At 48.7% G+C, this 17,823-nt stretch overlaps 1 protein-coding gene across 2 annotated transcripts in view; it reads left to right on the plus strand.

Annotated features, from left to right (window-relative positions):
- The window catches only part of LOC104038998 (gamma-aminobutyric acid receptor subunit alpha-3-like), a 72,000-nt gene that overhangs the window by 25,193 nt on the left and 28,984 nt on the right, over window positions 1–17,823 (plus strand). For both annotated transcript variants that reach the window (XM_075720348.1, XM_075720347.1), the window contains one exon: window positions 15,484–15,551. In XM_075720348.1, coding sequence (XP_075576463.1) covers window positions 15,484–15,551 — 68 coding nt within the window. The remainder of the gene's footprint in view (window positions 1–15,483; window positions 15,552–17,823) is intronic.

The following is a 17,823-nucleotide window of genomic DNA, read 5'->3' on the forward strand; positions in this document are numbered from 1 at the left end:
ACCTCCATCCTGGAGCTAGGGCACGAGCGACGCAACCCTCAGTAGCTCATGTGCAGAGGCGCACAGGGCAGGGAAGGCTGTTTGCACCCTATTCCTGGGCTTGGGCTATCTGTGCATGTCTGCAGGGCTAGTCACAACCTTCATGTCATTAAAGCACAGGGAAAGCAAATCCTGTCCAGAGATCTGAGCTGCTGTAGGGAGCGTGTGCGCAGGGAATTAGGTCGAGGCTGTAATGATGAAAACAAGTCAGTTTGCGTTAATAACAAAAGCAAAATGATGATGCGCTTGATTTCTAAAGCACTGCCTTTTGAGAGGGTATCACTAGGATAACATGACAAAAGTCCTGGCAGTGTTTGAATTGCCCTGCATTGCCGCTTTTTGGAAGCTGCAGCTCCTCACTGCTCCACTTAACAAAAGAAGCTGTTAGACGCTGTAAAATCTCTCACTGATAAGGACTGTCTGAATCCTGCCTTTCTACTAAATTTGATCAATGTGTCAGATTCTTCCTTTCTTCCATCTGGACTCTAATAACTGCCTTTGAGAAGGAGGACTGTGTTAAGGAGCCTTGGCCATGGCTACTCTGCAGCCTCCTTGGGGAGCAAGGGGTTAACCTGCCCTCCCCAGGGCAGATGCAGCCAGGGCTGCAGATGGAGCTTGTCTCAGGGTGAGCTTGGTGCTCATCCCTTCTCCTAGGACTCATGCGCCCCACAAATTTTGAAGCATTGTGTGGGTGTGTTTCAGTTCTTTCACTGGTGCGTTGTATATTTTGGTAGCCGGAAGACTTAACCCCCTTCAATAAGCATCAGGGGAATGCATTTTCCGATGGCTTTCATTAGCTTTTGCTGTGGGAGTACAATAGCTGCTTAAACAGGGAGGGAAAAGCGGAAAACAAATGGCACACCTGCAGAGGTAGAAATGGTGGCCATGGTCTTAGTTGTTGGAAATGAGTTTTCAACTCCAAATGGCCCTTCTGAATTCAGCCTTGGCTCTGGGGATTCGCACCAGGTGACGCTGGCCCCAGCAGACCTGTATTACCAGTTACGGATGACAACATCCTTGCCAAAAGGTGTTGGCTTGATACCACAGGACTGTTCCTTGGTGCGCCTGAGAGCGAGCCAGCACAAGGCTGAGTCTCACCTTGTCTCTATTCCCGAACAAGGACAAGCCAGGCTATATATTAAGGAACAAGGAAATTGCACCAGTTAAATTTAAAAAACTCATTTAGCTAAAGCAGCACAAGCCCCCATGAATATTTATCTGATGTTATGGAAGCATGTGGACTCCCACCTACTTTATTAAATTGATTTTCAATAAAAATGCCAGTGGAAGACGTTTGATTAATGGCTGGTGGGATGGTACAATTAACGTGGTCTGGAGTCAGCAAGAAGTGTCCCCTGAGCCCATGTGTCCCTGCTGGAGGCTGGGCTAAGAAAATGTTTCTAAACTTGTCTGAGGGAGAACAGTGATGTTTATCCACGTGATTTCCACAATGGGGTGAACAGGAGCTGCTGTTTGGCTAGTGCATGATTTTGCTGAGGGCCAATGTCCTGACTTTGAAGCTGGTGTGTGGCTTTTGCTCTCAGCGCTCTGCCTTTTCCTCTGCTTTTCACACCCCTCTGAGCAGGCTGCACCTGAGAAATAAGCACAGCAGCGAGCTTCAGCGATCACGTTGGGTTTGAGTGAGACTCCCTGAGCCTTTGCATTTAAACATGCCTGGGATTAGCTCCATCAGCCTCCAAATCCACTCGCTTCCTACCAATTTACCTGCTTGGATTTGTCTCCTGAAGGAAGGCAATTTGAAGCTGTAATGTGACAGCTCTATTAGAGACCACTAGCGTGGTTTCCCACCGGGACCCCCGCTAGGGCTGGTGCTGCCTCTTCCGGATGAGCTGTTGGGAGCTCGGGTGGGAGATGCTGACCGTGGTGCAAGTGAGTGTTGCAGGCGCTGTGGTGCCTCAGCGGTCCCCGCTGAGCCAGGGAGCCTGGAAATCCCTGCAGGGTGAGGGGGCCTCCCTGTCCCTGGAGGGCAGTGGGGCTGGGAGCTGCCTGCGCAGCCTGAAATAGAAACGCTCCCCAGGGGTCTTGCAAAAAATCTGCGGAAGCTGCTATGGGTGGGATGTTGCATCTCACTTTCTCTGCAGGGGGTTTCTGAGCCAGAGGCGTAGTAGGTTTTTTGAGTGTGATGGTTAGGTGAGGACTGCACAGGAGCGGAGGCAGGTGACATGCCTCTGTGCAACGGGGAAGGCAGCGTGTTAGGCAGGGAGGCGGGTCCGTCTCAGCATCCCTGGGCTCCACACCCATGGAGCCCAGAGAGGTACCGCAATGCTGTGAACTGCTGCAACAGGGGTGCCCAAGTGGCACCAGATAACGAAGACCTGGGGCACGAATCCTTCCCCCAGCTGGTGTGGGAGCCCCGTGCACAGGCTCTTGCGCTGGGGAGCAGGATCAGTGCTTTGCTGGGCTCACCCCTTCCCAGGGGGCATGTGGTGCCCAGCGAGCTACGGCCACATAGCGCAAGGAGAGCAGCCGGAGACAGAGACTGTGCAGATATTCCTGATGCTGCCCTCGGAGGCCGAGAGGCTCTTATAGTGCTCTCTGTTTTGCAGTACTTTGGGTTTTTCTCTGCATGCAAATGTATAATGAGGCCCGTGATGGGTCTCTGCCTGCAGAAGAGGGGGTCCCTGGGCAGCACCTGTACCAGCAGGCAGTGAATGGGTGCAGATACTTTCAACGTGTGCTGAATTGGTTCGGCGCTCCCCTGCTGCAATTGCATTAGCAGGGAGCTGGGCCAAGACTGGGCATGGGGGTGAGTGATGGGAACAGAAAGGAATCAAAAAAAGGGAGCAGGTGCTGGGTAATATGTATGTGGCAGAAAAAGAGGGGAGAGTTCTGGTTGAAAACAGAAGCTGAGAAAAGGCAGATTGGCAGCCAGCATATTTCTGTAGACAGCTTTCTCCTCTGTAGGCTGTGAGTCGCCTAAGAAACATGTCAATAAAGCACACTCGCAGGCATTGTCTCTAATAAATATATATTTGAGAGAGACATTTCTTCAAAACTTCTGCTAGGAGGTGTCTAATTCTGAAGAGATGGCATGAAAAATGGCATCTCCAGTGGAAGCAGGGAGTTACCATGGGAACTGGAACGCTTTGAATGCACGTCGCTAAAACAAGAAAACATTATCCCCAGCAAAGGAAATTAAAAATTACATCTGGAGGCATCTACCCTCTGCTTGTCTCTGATGGGAGTATCGAAGTATTATGCAGCATATCATAATTGATGTAGTGGGCAGAACTGAAAATTTGGTATTTGTGGCCAAATTTTTGTGAGTAAGTGTGATAAAAAGCCTTCGTGTCTGCAGGAGAGACAATGCTGGTGTCTGAACAGTGCTCGGGAGGGGAAGATTTAGCACCGTAATGGAATTTCCTCTAAAAGGGTTTTGCTCACTTGGGGGTAAAACAACAGCCCAAGCACACAAGCAAGCCTGTCTCACTGTGTGCGGATCACCCCGCTGCTCCTGGGGTTTGCCAGCCCCATTTGCCAGCCCCATTTGCCAGCCCCATTTGCCAGCCAAGGACTTTCCTGAGAGGCACAGGGAAGCCAGGCAAGAGGAGACATGATGGAGGGGCACAGTGCGTGTCCGGGGATTTATCTTGTGCTTCAAAGACTCTCTGTTTACCCTTGCCAGTCTGGGACAGCAAACACAGGGGGAGTTATTTCCGCATGGCAGAGGTGGACTCGCAGCCCGGGCTGTCTAATGCATTTCTTGGTGCATTGGCAACAGCATGCACAGCGGTAACACAGGGAGCTAGGTGAGCCCAGGTGGCGAGGAGAGCTTGCTGTGCTGTGTGACAGGACTCCAGCATCAGAGGAAATGCTAAATTGACCAGTGCAAGGCAATGTGAATTAAATAAATTTATTTGTACAATGTATTGGCATTGCTGCAAACTAAATGGGCAGTGACCGTACAGCCCAGTGACCCGTGCATGACGGGGGAGAGACAGCTCAGTGGAGACCTTGGCTCTGCACACAGCTCAGCAGTCACACAGGCAAAGACAACGCTGGGGTGCATAAGGGAAAGCATTTGTCTGCGGTTCCCTGGGGGTGATGGTGAAGGATGCTGGAAGCGTCACTGGAGGCACACCATCATGGGAGCTGATTAAGTTCTTCCCCTGAAGGAAATGCCAGCCAGGAGCTAATGGAGGAGATAAGGGAACCAGAGTGCAAATTACTGTGTTGCTCCCTGCTATGGTTTTCTTGTATCTTCGTCTCAGTACCTGGCGTTGGCCTCAGGGGACAGGCTTGAGAATTAAATGGACTCTTCCTCTCAGCTATACAGCAAGCCCCAGGAGCCACTTTCTTTTTCTTTTTTTTCTTTTTTGCACACTACAGCCCATCATGCCGTCTGGCAATCCTCAGCTTGTGGAGCAACCTGGAACAAGATATGGCCAAAGGCATGGGAAGGCAGTGCTGAGGCTAGAAGGCAGATGGGGAAACAGAGGCACAGCAGAACTGCATTGCATGCTCGGTGCCATAGTGCAGATTGGCACCAATGGTGGGGTTGGAGCTCAGAGCTCAGCCTACAAACCCCACGCACTTCATTGAGATATCTTGTTTATACTTTCTCCCTCTGCAATGACATAAAATTAATACAGTACAGTGTGTGTCTCATTTGATTTTTCTTGCATTTCCCTGCTTGCTTTCCTTCTTTCCAATCTTTCCAGTTGTTTCCTATGTATCAGTGATTATCAGGTTAGAAATAGCAGTTTTGTATTGTGCCCTCGTGCTTATCTTTTTCCCGGGGATCTGCCTTGAGCTCTGATGAATTACAGAGCTCAGTAATTGCTTTACAAATGCTAAGGATTTTACTGGCACTGATCTGAAGTTTTTGCAGCTCCTCTTCAAGCATGTGAGTGGCCTGTTGGGAGGTGATATTTTCTGTTAAAGAAAGACTTGCTGAGGATGAGTTAACAAAAAGTTCAGTCTTTTTAGGAAAGGAAGTAAGCTCCCAGGGCAAGCCTGCAAGCTTCCTGATGGAGAAGCTTCAGAGGTGCACTGTGTCTATGCAGGTCCTGGATAAGGGTCTAACGACTGACTGTCCCAGCTGAGTTATACACGTGTGAAGGGATACAGCAAAGGCAGCAGCCTGGTGGCTGTTTTGTCTGGTGCCCTATCTCTCCCGTGTATGTGCAACTTCAGCCACAGTACTGGGGCATGGGACCTGCTGCAGTCTTTCCCTGAGGGTGCTGTTCACCAAGATCCCTTGATGTGGTCAACAAGAACATCATCACTGACCCCTAAAGAGGGAAATTAACTGAAGATGAGGTCAGGAAGGCAGGCCCAAAATGAAACACAGGCATTTTGCAGGTAACATGGAGAGGTTTGCCTAATGCTGAAGTACCAGTCTGGCATTTTTGCCCTCATCTCATTGCTCCCTCTAGTGCGTACAGCCATGCAAGCACCCTGCAAGACTGTGGTCAGCAAAATTCTCCTGGCTTTGGTTTCCTTAGGGCCACAGCCACATGTACCGGCTGGCAACACAGCATTGTCTGAATGCTCTTGCCCTGTCCACTGGGACCGGCAGGGATTCCCTTCCCTGAGTGCCTCTGGCTTAGCCATCAAGGACAGATTTTAATACTGAATATGTCAAATTATGCATGCTAATTTGTATTCACACATTTTCTCATTGTATATACAATATATAACAAGCATGTTTATGTAGCATCTCTCTTCTGTTACCACAGGGTCTCAAAGCACTGTAGAACCTCTAAAAGCATGCTCATACATACATATTCCTCCTCTGTCTTCATAGCATCTGAGGGTGTCCTAAGTCCTTAAAATAGTAACTACAGTAGCTTTGTTCATTCCGTCTTTTCTGTCTGTAGCAAAAATAGCTCAACTAATTTGTAGTCTCTGTTTGTAGTCTGTATGTGTGAGAATGAGGGGTATGTGTAAATCCTTCATGACTGCACATCCTCTAGCAGTTACTGCTTCTGACTCTCTCTTCTATCTGACTCTCTTTTCTATTCTGCCTGGACTTTATGTTTATCAATAACTTGCACCATATCCTGATTCTAACCTCTGGATGTGTATTTTATGTCACTTAATGCAATAACAAAAATACATGCATGTGCAAGCCTACACAGGGCAATGAGGCAAAACTGAATTAAACTACGTGAGCCAAATGCATAGTTCTGTTGAGTCTTGCAGTAGTTTTTTGCCTGGGCTCCTAATGGAGTAAGGCTTATCACACCTTTCTTTCTGGTTTTTGTCTTCTAAAAGCTTTTGAGCCTGTTGGCTGATCTGAACAAAAACTGACAGAAAGGTAGATATCTCAGAGATTTTAAGTCCCTGCAAGATTTGTGGAATTATGCCGCTGAGTGGAAAAAGACCCCAAGTAGAGAGAGGTTACTGGATGGGATCAATTGGTGTTAGGCATCAGAAGAACAGGCAGAAAAAGCTGATCTGCGGGAAAGTAGGGTTTGTTGGCTTTGCTACTGGTAGAGCAACATCTGTCCTAGGCTGTTCTGCTGGATAGAGCTCTAACCTGCATCCCCCACTCTTGGTAAATGTGATAAAACGCCTTTCTCCAGCATGGGAGGGTGTGAAATCCCTATAGCACCTTCTACAGCAACACGTGGACTTACCCACTGCACCAGGTATGCCTAGAGCCCCCTTATCCATCGCATATTGAGACAAAGGGGCAGTGTAGCATGCTCTGTGCAGGGAGTTCAGACCAGAAAACTGGGCTACCCTGTGCTATTATTTGTGTGGAATTGCTAGGGAGGGAGTGCAGTTTCTCACCCAAAAGGGACAAGCAGATGCCTCGCGTGCCTCTCCACGCTGTGCTGGGACACTGGCTCCCTGCTCACTTGGAAGCAATGAGGAACAAGGTGTGCCTGGCTCCTCTGCTTTCAGCAGTAGTTATGCCTTGATCCAAACTCCGTAGCCAATATATTACGTAGGTGTGGAGAGAGCTCAGACCTGGGTCAGAGCCACGAGCCCATGTATAGCACATTTGGAGACTGCTTAGGGATTTCTCTTCCAAGAACTAAGCTGATCTTCCCTATGTAACCCAAGGAGTTTGTGCCCCAGGTGGCTTGCGCCCCAGGGATCACCTGGGAATTAGACATCCATCTAGGCATTGCGGTGTGCCATCAATCCTAGACAAGCCATGCTCAAGTGGTAAGTGGGTCACATCTTGGTCCTGCATCTTTTTCCTGCAGATGACACTGGATGCAGCCGTGTTAGAAAGTTGCGTATGTGGCATGCTGTGAGATGGAATAAATGTCTTCATTGCATCAGCTCTCCCCTAGCCCTGCTAAGAAAGAGGGCCAGGGCAGCAAGCTGTCTCTTTGAGGGATTTGATAGGCATCCTATTACTTCATCTGGGCTGAAAAATTAAGCACGTGTAATTGTAGACCATGCTAATCCCTCTCATCAGGTGTGAGTGGTTTCATTGTCGTCTGTCTCTTGAGAGAATCCCTGAAATTTATTTGAACTTCTTGCTCCCCCTGTGCTGAAATGTCCAAGTTGGGGGGGAAAGGAGGGAGAGCACATCTGGAAGTGATGCCACATGCATATCTGTGTTTACAGATTTGATGACTTCTCTCTAGTCTGGCTGGAGGACCTGCAATTGTAGACGCTGATGTGCTATCACACCAGAGGGAAGGTCGTGATACATGACTGCAGCTCACAGAGCAGCTCCTTGGGAACTGGCTGTACAGTAAATGCTGGCAGTCCCAGGGGATTCGAGCAGCAGCCATCGGTGATAAGCCAACTCCTGTGAAAAGATGCCTTGGCACCCCAGGATGGGAGGGACAGGCTTGATGCTTTCATGGAGAGCAGCAGATAGCCTTGTTTCCTGTATAAATGTGATGCCTTTTGGATCATAACTCTGCAGAAGTTACTGGGAGTGTAACTGAGGGGGTCAGATCTGTTACACAGACTGAGTTATTTCAGCTTTACGAGTGAGACAGGGCGACCACTTCTGTAAGCAAGCAAATAGCTGAGCAAAACTGCAATTAGACAAATAGTTCATGACACACAGGCAGAGCTAGATACGGATCTGATCCAAAGGTCTCATTGGCAATCCCCTGCAGGCTTTTACTCACCCCTGCTTTTGTTGAGATAAGACATTTGTTTCAGACATTTATATTGTTGTGTGGCTCATGCTGCAGAGTACAAATTTCCCAGTGCTCAGTCCTTGGCTGACCCCACTTTGCAGTGAATGAGTGTCCTGTCATCTTTAACCATGTTGTCTCAGGCTAAGGCCAGCCTTCATGCATGGGACCCTGGTCATCCTCATGTCTACATTCACTAGAGAGAGGGAGATGCCATCAGAGGTTGTCAGGTCTGGGTGGGCTGACCTATCTCTGGGATTACCCTCCCCCACCTAGACAAAATGGGGCTAACAGGGTCTCTGTTGTGTTTTGATGCTTCTGCCCAAGTGAGTTTTCCCAGAGACATGTTGGTGTTTTAGGTAGTTCAGGGAATTAAACCTGACACTGCTGTTACCTCTGTCTGGCCTGCAAAGGATTGGGCCAGTTGCCAGCCCTCCTGGTGACACGGCCATGATTGCTGCCATTCGGCATTGACTTCTGTAAGCTGTGTGGTGTGCTACCAAAAGCCTTTGCTTCTTACTGATTTCAACTGTTTCAATTCTATATAATTCTATATATGGAGGCAGTTAAAATTTATTCCTATATAAGGAAGGCTGCTGACAGGACCGAGACATCCTATGTATGTTCTGGTTTATTGTTCTTCTAAGAAGAACATGTGCATGCTGCTGTCCACTTTTGGGAAAGATGCCCAAGCTGAACTGGTCAAACCTGGGTGAATGTCTGCTATATGAGACTTGGCTTTTGCTTCTGAACAAATAATTTTGTATTCAGGGATGCTGAGGCACTAAAACAGCCAAGCAAACTCTGAAAAATATGTATTTTGACTTTGGGACTTGGAGTTTGAAGAGGTTGACTGTGTCCTCTCTATGTGTTGTCTAAGATCCCCAAGTCAAAACCAACTGAGGAGAGAGAAGGGGCAGCGCTGAGAGCTGCCAAGATCTCTCTGCACTCCAGGTCTGCTCTCCCTTTTGCAAATGCTGGGGGAAATGCCAGTACCTTCTTGGTTTTTTGCCATCTCTGTTCCCCAGCGTTCCCCTCCTGATCCATGCACAGCCTCTGCTCCCAGGATACTTGATGTGAAAACATCCCAGGTGCAGTAAGGATGTTTGTGGTCCTGACATTAGCAATAGCTCATGCTGCTTTGTGGCCTTTGGGTGGCAGGAGCTCCATCAGTCTACATTCTTGGAGTCAGCTTTATCCCCTAGCTGGGCCAGACAAGCCTAGGAGGCATTAACAGTACTGCAGTGATGTGCACTGAAATGTTTCTCTTCTGTGCTGCTATTCCTGGGCTCCCTAGCAAAAAATGCAAGAAAAGTATCTCTAATGTACGTGGGAGAGTCTTGTTGGCCCTGCAGCAGGAGAGCAGCAATGAAGGCTACATCAGGGGTTTCTTGTGTGTGGTTGGTGATGTAGAGGTGTCACGTCTCCATTTCTCAGCTCTTGCCAGGGAGGTTGTGGGGAGAGGCAAGGTTACCCTCTCTCCTCGGGCACCTACCCTTCTGCTTGTGCCTCCCTGTCCTCTCCGAGTACTGGCATGGCAGTCCCAAGGGTGAAGTCACAACAATTAAAATGTCAGTGTGTTATCAACATTATTCTCAAACTAAACACAAAATGCAGCACTATGTCAGCTACTAGGAAGAAAATTAACTCTATCCCAGCCAAAACCAGGACAAGAGGGTACCCCGTGCCATGCCATCCAGAAATGTGCCCTTCCTTCTTCAATGCCTCTCTTACTAAAAGGAGACACAACTCAGCTCCTACTTCCCAAAACAAGGCAGCACCACAGGTTAAAAGGCCATCTGAAAAACCCAGGAAGGAACTGGCAAAGGCAGCAGCCCTGGTGCAATGGGACTGAAGCTGTCGGAGTGAGAGGAGGGAGCTGAGGGTGGAGTTTCTGGCTGGGGGCTGCAGTGTGCCACCTCTGAAGGCAAGCATTTTTGCCCTGGGTTGTGGTGCAGCTCGGCTCCATTGGGCTCATGGGGCTTGTAGCAAAGGTCATGGAAGCCTCTTTTGTTCCAGAGGCTAAAATTGGAAGGAAAATTAAATCCCCCCAGTGAGAGGCTGAGAAAACAAAGAATGAAACACACCAAAAAGCTTCTGTGTGCAGCTGCAAAAATTACTTTCTGCTGCTTATTAATTAGCATGGCAAGGATTTGGGAGAAGAGATGAGGTGGAAGTTGGTAATACAAACCAACTTCTTGTGTTTCCATTCCTGGGGATGCTGGGTTAGCTCTAAAGCACCATCCTGTCCAGTGTGCTCACTTTGGGTTACATGATGTGGGAAAGAGCACACGCAGCATCCCCTCTCTTTTCATGGTGACACTGCCCTCACCGCAGGCTGGTGGGAGTCCTTCCCAAAGGATTTTGTGTACTTGAGGGAACACTGGACAGGTCCTTGGAAGAGGATCACTGAATAAGGGGAGCTCATCAAGCTGAGAGAGTCTTGAGCTGAGGCTAAGACTAAGACCTCCTAAGACTGCAGTTGCAGTCTTAGCAGACTGAGTTGCAATCTTAGTAGACTAAGACTAAGACCTCCTAAGCTGCAGGTAAGGGCCATTATCAGCTTGTTACTGCACTTTTTATGTTGTGACCATAGTTGGAGATGGGATATTGGGCTGGCTGGAGTCCAGAGCAGTTCACAGGGAACCCTGTGCAGAAACATCTGCCTCCAGGAGCTGGCCTGGAGCAGATTGAGGGTTTGTACCCCTGGGTGTAGAAGAGCCTGAACAGCACTGTCCTACTTTGTAGTCTCAGCCATGCCATCACACACGGAAACACCAGTATAGACAGGCTTGTCACCTCCGAGCTCCCTTAGGTCCCGGCACAGCCCTGGGGCAGAGCTGGAGCACTGCCATGTGGAGCACAGCCTCAAGGAGGTCCCCACGCCCTCGCTCATCCAGCTTATCTCCGAGGTAAGGCTGTGCAGCCTCCCTGACGTCAGTGCAGCAGCCAGGAATCCCCTGCATGAAGCCGCAGTGGCTTTGCCTCTGTTTTAATAGTGCACATCGTTTGGGAGCCTCCAGCGCTCAGATGCAGGCACATCATTTCTGCTAGGTTGCGGCATAGCCTCTGGGAACCCCCGCCTGGGAAACGTGACTGTGTTCAGCACATCCACAAACCTCAAGAGCTGAAACACAACCGGCCGAGTCGATTATATTACGGCTGAGATTCTTAAATAAACAGCACTTGATGAGTGCAGTGGGATGTTTAATAAGAGCCTCCTCAGCCCCTTATGCCCCCCGCCTCCTGTAATCACTTGTAGAGGCAGCCCTACAATCTACAGCTGGTGAGGGGAGAGGCAGCAAGGCAGCGTAATTTGTATTCCAGTTCTGCTACTGCTCCTAGTGCTTCCAAGAAGCAAGTAAAAATAGCACTCCGTCATTTTGTAAATAATAGCTATCTCCTCACAGGCTCAGGGAGTCACGAGCACTTAAAAGGGAGATTGCGGGAAGCGGGGGATGTCTGCCTTGACCCAGGGCCAGGAAGATGGGACATGGGGACTTGGAGTGGGGGTCAGGGGAGGGTGGATGAAATGGAAACCCTGAAGCACCTCAGCAGCCCCTGCTGATGCTTTACACCTTCTGCGCTCGCTAGGGAAGCAACCGACCCTGCTGTTGTGGGGCTCAGGGTGGCAGGATCTGGCCCTCCACAGAGAGCTGATAGGGATGTTTATAGCCTGCACAAGCAGCTAGATCTGGTGTAGCAAATTCTTAGAGAAGGAGAGGGGTAGATTTTAAAGAGCAGGCAGGTGTAGGGAGTGCCATGGTAACTGTGGGAAGGGATGTTAGAGCTTTTGTTTTACATTTGCATTGCAGATCTGCCCAGCTGTGGGGGATTTCTGCAGGCAGGAGCAAGGCAGCATTGCCTGGCAGACAGGGACAGGGCTTTGTACCATGTGGGAGAAGGGGCAGCTCTGATCGACCTGCAGCACCTTGTTCCTGCTCACGCACTTGCTCCAGGTGGTTTTAGAAACGCAGTTGTGCTAAAGCTTGGGAATAAGCTGAGCCTATAAATGGGAAAAGCCCCCAGTCAAGGGAATCGGCCTCAAACAAATGGCTTGGAAACATGGCGAGCCACTTGGGTCTCTAAATTCTGCCCGTGTTCAAACCTGAAAATCTCTTGCTGCTCTAGTTTCGTGACTGCTTCAGGGTCTTTTTTTGCTTTCCCAGTCCCCAGGTGGCAGCAGATTGGGGCACCGTGAGGCTCAGCAACGTGGCCAGAGAGTGCTTGCGCAGCATGCCAAGAGCAATACCAAGCCCTCCGCTGGGCACCAGTGCACCAGCCTGCACCGTTCCCTAGGGCAGCCGGAGCTGGGCTCTGGTCCTTGCTCTGCTCTGGCTTCCTACCTGAACCAAGTCTCTCCTTTTCTGTTTCCCCAACTATAAAACAGGACTGGCAGCATCCACCTGCCACCCCAGCAGGCTTGAAGGCTCAACTTACTTGTGCATGTAAAAAACCTGTGAGTCACAGGGAAGGATGATTCTAGGAAAGGAAAAATGCCATTTAATGTTCTCCAACAGGTCTAGGAGAAGTGCCTAACCCTCTACAGTACAGTCCTTAATTGTTAAATCTTTGGAGAGAACTGGGCAAGACAGCCAAGCTGCAGTGTGAGCGTGTCTGCGGATTGAGAAGGAGATAAGGATTTCCCTGCCATGTCTCTGAGCGGAGGCAGGAGATGTGCCTCTCTCATCTTTCTCTTGCTGCAAAAGTAGATGCAGTTTCTTCTTGTTCAAGCTCAGGGTGGGTAGGTGTGAGGGTAAGGAGGGAGGAGGCTGGCTGAGTAGCTCCTGGTTTCTCTGGAGGAAAAGGTCTCACCATCGCGGAACCGATGAACTCAGACAGGGCTGCAAGCAGTGCAGATGCTCTTGGGTTGTAGGATCGTGAAGGAAGCAAATCTGAGGCTGGAGCTTGCTCTGTTCTGCTGGTGTTTTATTTATCTCTGGATTTCCCAGCTCTGCTGAAATCCCTGCTTGCATAGCAATGATTTAATTTCAGAAATCCCTCCGGATCCCAGCCAAATCCTGCCCTTAGGAGCACATATTAACAGAGAAAGTTCAGTCTGGCTGTTGCCGTGAAAGGTGCAGGGAGCCCATTTTAGCAAGTGCTGGCAGACATCAATAAGCCAGCGACCGAGCCAGGCCCCCCAGCTCATCCCTGCAGTGGGTGCTGCCTTGCAGGCACAAAGGACTCCCGCCAAGTTCAGCAGGTTCGCATGGCCTGGCCCAGGGGGTTCGTCTGCAGTCTGGAATGGAGGATCCTCTTCAGACCCAGGCTGTAATTAATTATTAATATTAATAAATTAATGGCATTTATTTATGCCATTATGTTTGATTGGATTTTCCAGTAGATTGAAGGGGCGGGAAGGGGTCTCTGGAGCTCTGTCACAGCCAGGTTACAGCATGATAAGGACACAAAGGCTCATGTAAAGATAGCAGGATTGTATCAAAAGGTGTTCAAAACTAGCTCTGCCTTTCTACCTCCTCATCACTTTCTGAATCTATTCCCTCATGCTTTGACCCCGAGGATCACATTGTAAAGCCTGGGTCCTTTCATGGACCACTGTCCCTCTGTCCCCTCAGGTGCAGGGGGCGATTCATTCTGCACCTCACAAGGACTGGCTTCACTGGCCATGGACAGCCATGGCTCTCAATCTGGTAACTATGGCTGTAAATTATTTATCTTGGGCAAACTGAATGCCAAGAAGAGAGGAGGAGAGGAGAGAGTGTTTGTGTTTTCGCTAAAACGTAATTAGCTTTCTCTTGCCGCATTTGTTAGCGGAAAGAGCCTCGCTTCACTAAATGTTCTTCTCTGCTCTGGATCTCATTTGGGGACTTGTTTAGATGGAGACAGAGAAAATACCCCGAGTGTTTAAGTCTTACAGAAGTAACTCATTTTGTTCAGGATGCTGTTTTTTTGGCTTCTGGGTGTTTCAGAAAGTGTACCGCATACATATTTCTCTTTAACCTTCTTTTTATTGCATCAAGATGAGATCAAGGGTTGCTTATATAGCACAATAATATCAGCCACAGGCTGCGTCAGAAGCTTTCCAGCCGTAATAACTAAAGACATGTATACGTATATTTTAGCCATTAAGGAGAAAACCCTGCCAGAATGCATTATCTTATTTTTGGATACAAAACTTTGAAGCACAAAACTAAGCTTCATAGTACTGCAAAATAACTGTCAGGGCACAGAAGGATTTCCATAACTGAATTGAGCAATGGGCCATCCAGGCTACTTGCAAAGCTGCTGTGGTGGCCAAAATGGGGTACTAAGCATAAACCATTAACTGCTTTGGGGATCTAAATTGCTTCTTTCATTGGGAAAGCGGCTTTGAGCCAGCTAATGCCATACAAAAGGAGCACAATGGCATGATCTATCCCTAAAGTGGTGAGGATTTATGGCAACATAGTGTTAAGCTCAAGGCACCTCATCCATCATTTTTTCAGTACCACCCTGTGGGCAGAGCATAGGACCATGAATCTGGCAAATCACTGTGCCTTGATTTCCCTGCAAAATAGGACAGCAGCAGAGATTTCATTTAGGAAACATGCCAAAATCATAATGAAGTCAAGAAGGAGAGCTGTATGTACTGTTCGGCATGAATAAAACCTGCTGGTGGCTGTGTTCTGCAAAGCACTTCAGTTTATCTGAAGGCAAGCGATTAAGATTGCCCCTGGGTTTTAGTGCAGGACAGGAACTGGGGCTCTGTTGTTTTGCTGGGGCAGTGAGGCTGCTGTTCAGCATCCACGAGGGTGGCGCAGCCTGGGATGCAGGGGAGCGTGTGATGCAGGCAAGCAGCAGCTTTGCAAGAGCAGCCACTCACCAGGAGCAAGGCACTTAGGAGAACAGCAAACATGATGGCAGTAAAAGGTAATCGGAATATTGATTCTTTTTACATACAGATAAGCCTGAAGCTGTAACAAACCCAGGGTTTCCTAAAACTGGTGGAACGTTGCTGGGCTGTTTGTCAGGCTGGGAGACACAAAGGGATTTCAGATTAAAAGGAGTTTCAAAGCATCAGGGCTTACCTCTGTATTGAAAACATGTGGGTCTGTACCACATTATGTATCGTGTAGCCACCTACATTTTATAAATACGCATTGTCTGGCTGTATGGGACATATTCATCCTCGGTGTAAGCATGGAAAGCAGCAGAGCTACATCAGAGATGAATTTGCCCAGTTACGAGTGATAAAATCAGCCATTGTTCAGGGCACAGCAGAGAGCATGATGCCAGCTTGCTGAGGGCTCACCAGGGAGGCGCCTGGCAGGAAAAAACACCATGTAACAAAACCCAAACCCTTCCCTGTACAAGCAAATTCAGTTCTCTAATTGCTTTTTTCCCTTTTTTTGTGTCCCAGACAGCGTAACTGAAGTCAAGACAGACATTTACGTGACGAGTTTCGGCCCCGTCTCGGACACAGATATGGTAGGTGCCACTGTCTGGTCGTCTTACGGAGAGGGATGGCTTCTTCTGCAGCCACAGTGGACATGTGCCACCCTCATCCCTGGACAATCTGGGCAAAAGCAGGATTTTCCTAAAGGATGAGAACGTGAGCAAGCATCCCAGCTGCCTGCCTGGGCACAAATGTGCCTCATCAACTTCTCGAAGGCCAGGGAGAGCTCAGTGCGGGTGGTAGACAGGGATTGTTTCTCAGGTGTGTTTGGGCTTTTAGAAACCGATTGATAATGGTAAAGGCAACCTTGAAGGATTGACGCCTTTGCACCGCTCAAGCACACTGCAGGCTTTAGGGTCTTTTTCTTTCCTTCAACTGCAACCTAATGAAATGGGGAGGTCTGCCCATGGGACCAAGGCCTGTACGTAGCATGCTACACCTATTGCACACCTTCACTGCAGCCGGCTTTCCTTGACCTGGCTGTGTGTGGAGGAAGGAGGGCGCTCCTTGGGAAGATGGGAGGATGCCAGAATCTGGCCCGTTTTGGTGGCAGTGCCAGAAGAGGATAGTTCACCATCAAACTGTCTTTAGTGCTTGAACCAGAAGGGAGGCAAAAGAGAAAAGAGAAAAAGAGTGAGCTGATTGCAATATTTTGACATGTTCAGGGAAAATTATTAATGAAAAGGCCTGAGGTCTGAATTTAGGCTTGTATTCCCACAACAGTTTGTCTTCTAATTAAAACAGTACTGTGGAGCATAATTAATAGTGAGCTTTCTCAACAGCGTTTCTTGCAGCTCATATTGCACACGCGCCTAGGCACACAGAGAAGAGTTGGCTGTTGATGGTTGCTCAACATTTCAAGGGTGCCACATGAGGACAGGCGTGCATTCAGGACTGAGACCCTCCTGCACATCCAGTCACAGAGGTGACCTGGTGCTGGCATAGCCCAGGCCAGCGGTGGGCAGTCCTGGCCTTGGAGGGAGTCCACTTTGGGGAGAGGGAGCAGGCGTTGCTCTCACCAGCTGGGTCAGGCAGGAGCAATGTCCTGTGTCTCTCACGGCCCCTCCAGAGCTGGGAGGGTTTCATTTTCTGTGCTCACATGGCCATGAACATCTCTTCAGCTGCCCCACCAACAGTCCTGTGCTGGCAAGTGGAGGAGTTGGGGGAGAATAAAATCTCTCTGTTTCATTGAGGTGCTAGCCCCATCATGCAACCCCATGTTGCTTTGGAAAGACCACTCCCTCCAGGGTTAGAAGTTAACTTGATGTCAGCGTAGCCAAGAGTATTAATCTCATCTGAGTTCTCTCTCTATCTCGCTTGCTTTCCTGCCGCAGTGGAGTCCCATAATATATTCAGCATTCTTAGCCCTTGGGGAGTATCTGATAATTACTTCCAAGGTGGAGCATATTTGATTAAGGGAGCGTGTATAATGAACTGTGAAGAAGAAATATGAGGTATTGGAAAGAGGAAGGTATTCTCTGCAATGTGATTTGACAAAATGAATTTAAAATTAGGAAGACAGTTAAAGAATAATAAATTATTTCCCCTTCACATGCTTTAGTTCAATGTATTTTACAAATGCATAGCGAATGTGTTTTAGCATGCCGTTCTGGTACTAAATGCACTCGGAAATGTGTGAGAGAGAAACCCCATCTCCTCAGGAAGCACAGGGAGAGCCTTCTCTTCTGCAGTGGTTCCTTTCATCTCAGGAGTGGGGAAGTCCTTCCTTCCCCGCTCACATCTGCCTGGTGGTCTTGCTCTCATCCCTCCCACAGCCATTACTCATTGCGATGGAAAGCTGCTTCTGTGCATCTTGATGCAGACAGAGACTGTAATTATGATGATGGAGGAGAGGCAGGTAAAGCTGCTGTGGAGAGTGGAGGAGAGCAGCTGGTTACGAAGCGTGGAGGAGGATGTGTAGACCTTTTCCCTAAGATGCTCCAAGGGACTTCTAATCTCTTTTTCAGTTTAGTTTGGAAAGTAGAGCCTGATAGGGCCTGACATATGCCTGAATCTTTGGCGGTGAGGTCTTGCAGCTTTGCCTCAGTCCCCAGGAAACTAAAAAAAGAAAAAAAAGTTCAAGGGAGTTTTATGCTTTGGTGGATGGAGACAGTCTCAGTCTTGATGTTTTCAATCACTTCTATAAGGCGGTGAAGAGCGTAACATAGAACTGTGTGCTCCTTGGAAGGGGTGACTTGGGAATGATGCTTTCATGGAAAGAAATATAGAAAAGAGGGGAAGAATCTGAACATGAATTCTCTTTCTTCGGGAATGATTCCTTAGCATAGAGAAGAAAAACAGGGC

The sequence above is a fragment of the Pelecanus crispus genome, chromosome 13, assembly GCF_030463565.1.
Source record: "Pelecanus crispus isolate bPelCri1 chromosome 13, bPelCri1.pri, whole genome shotgun sequence".
Lineage (NCBI taxonomy): Eukaryota > Metazoa > Chordata > Aves > Pelecaniformes > Pelecanidae > Pelecanus > Pelecanus crispus.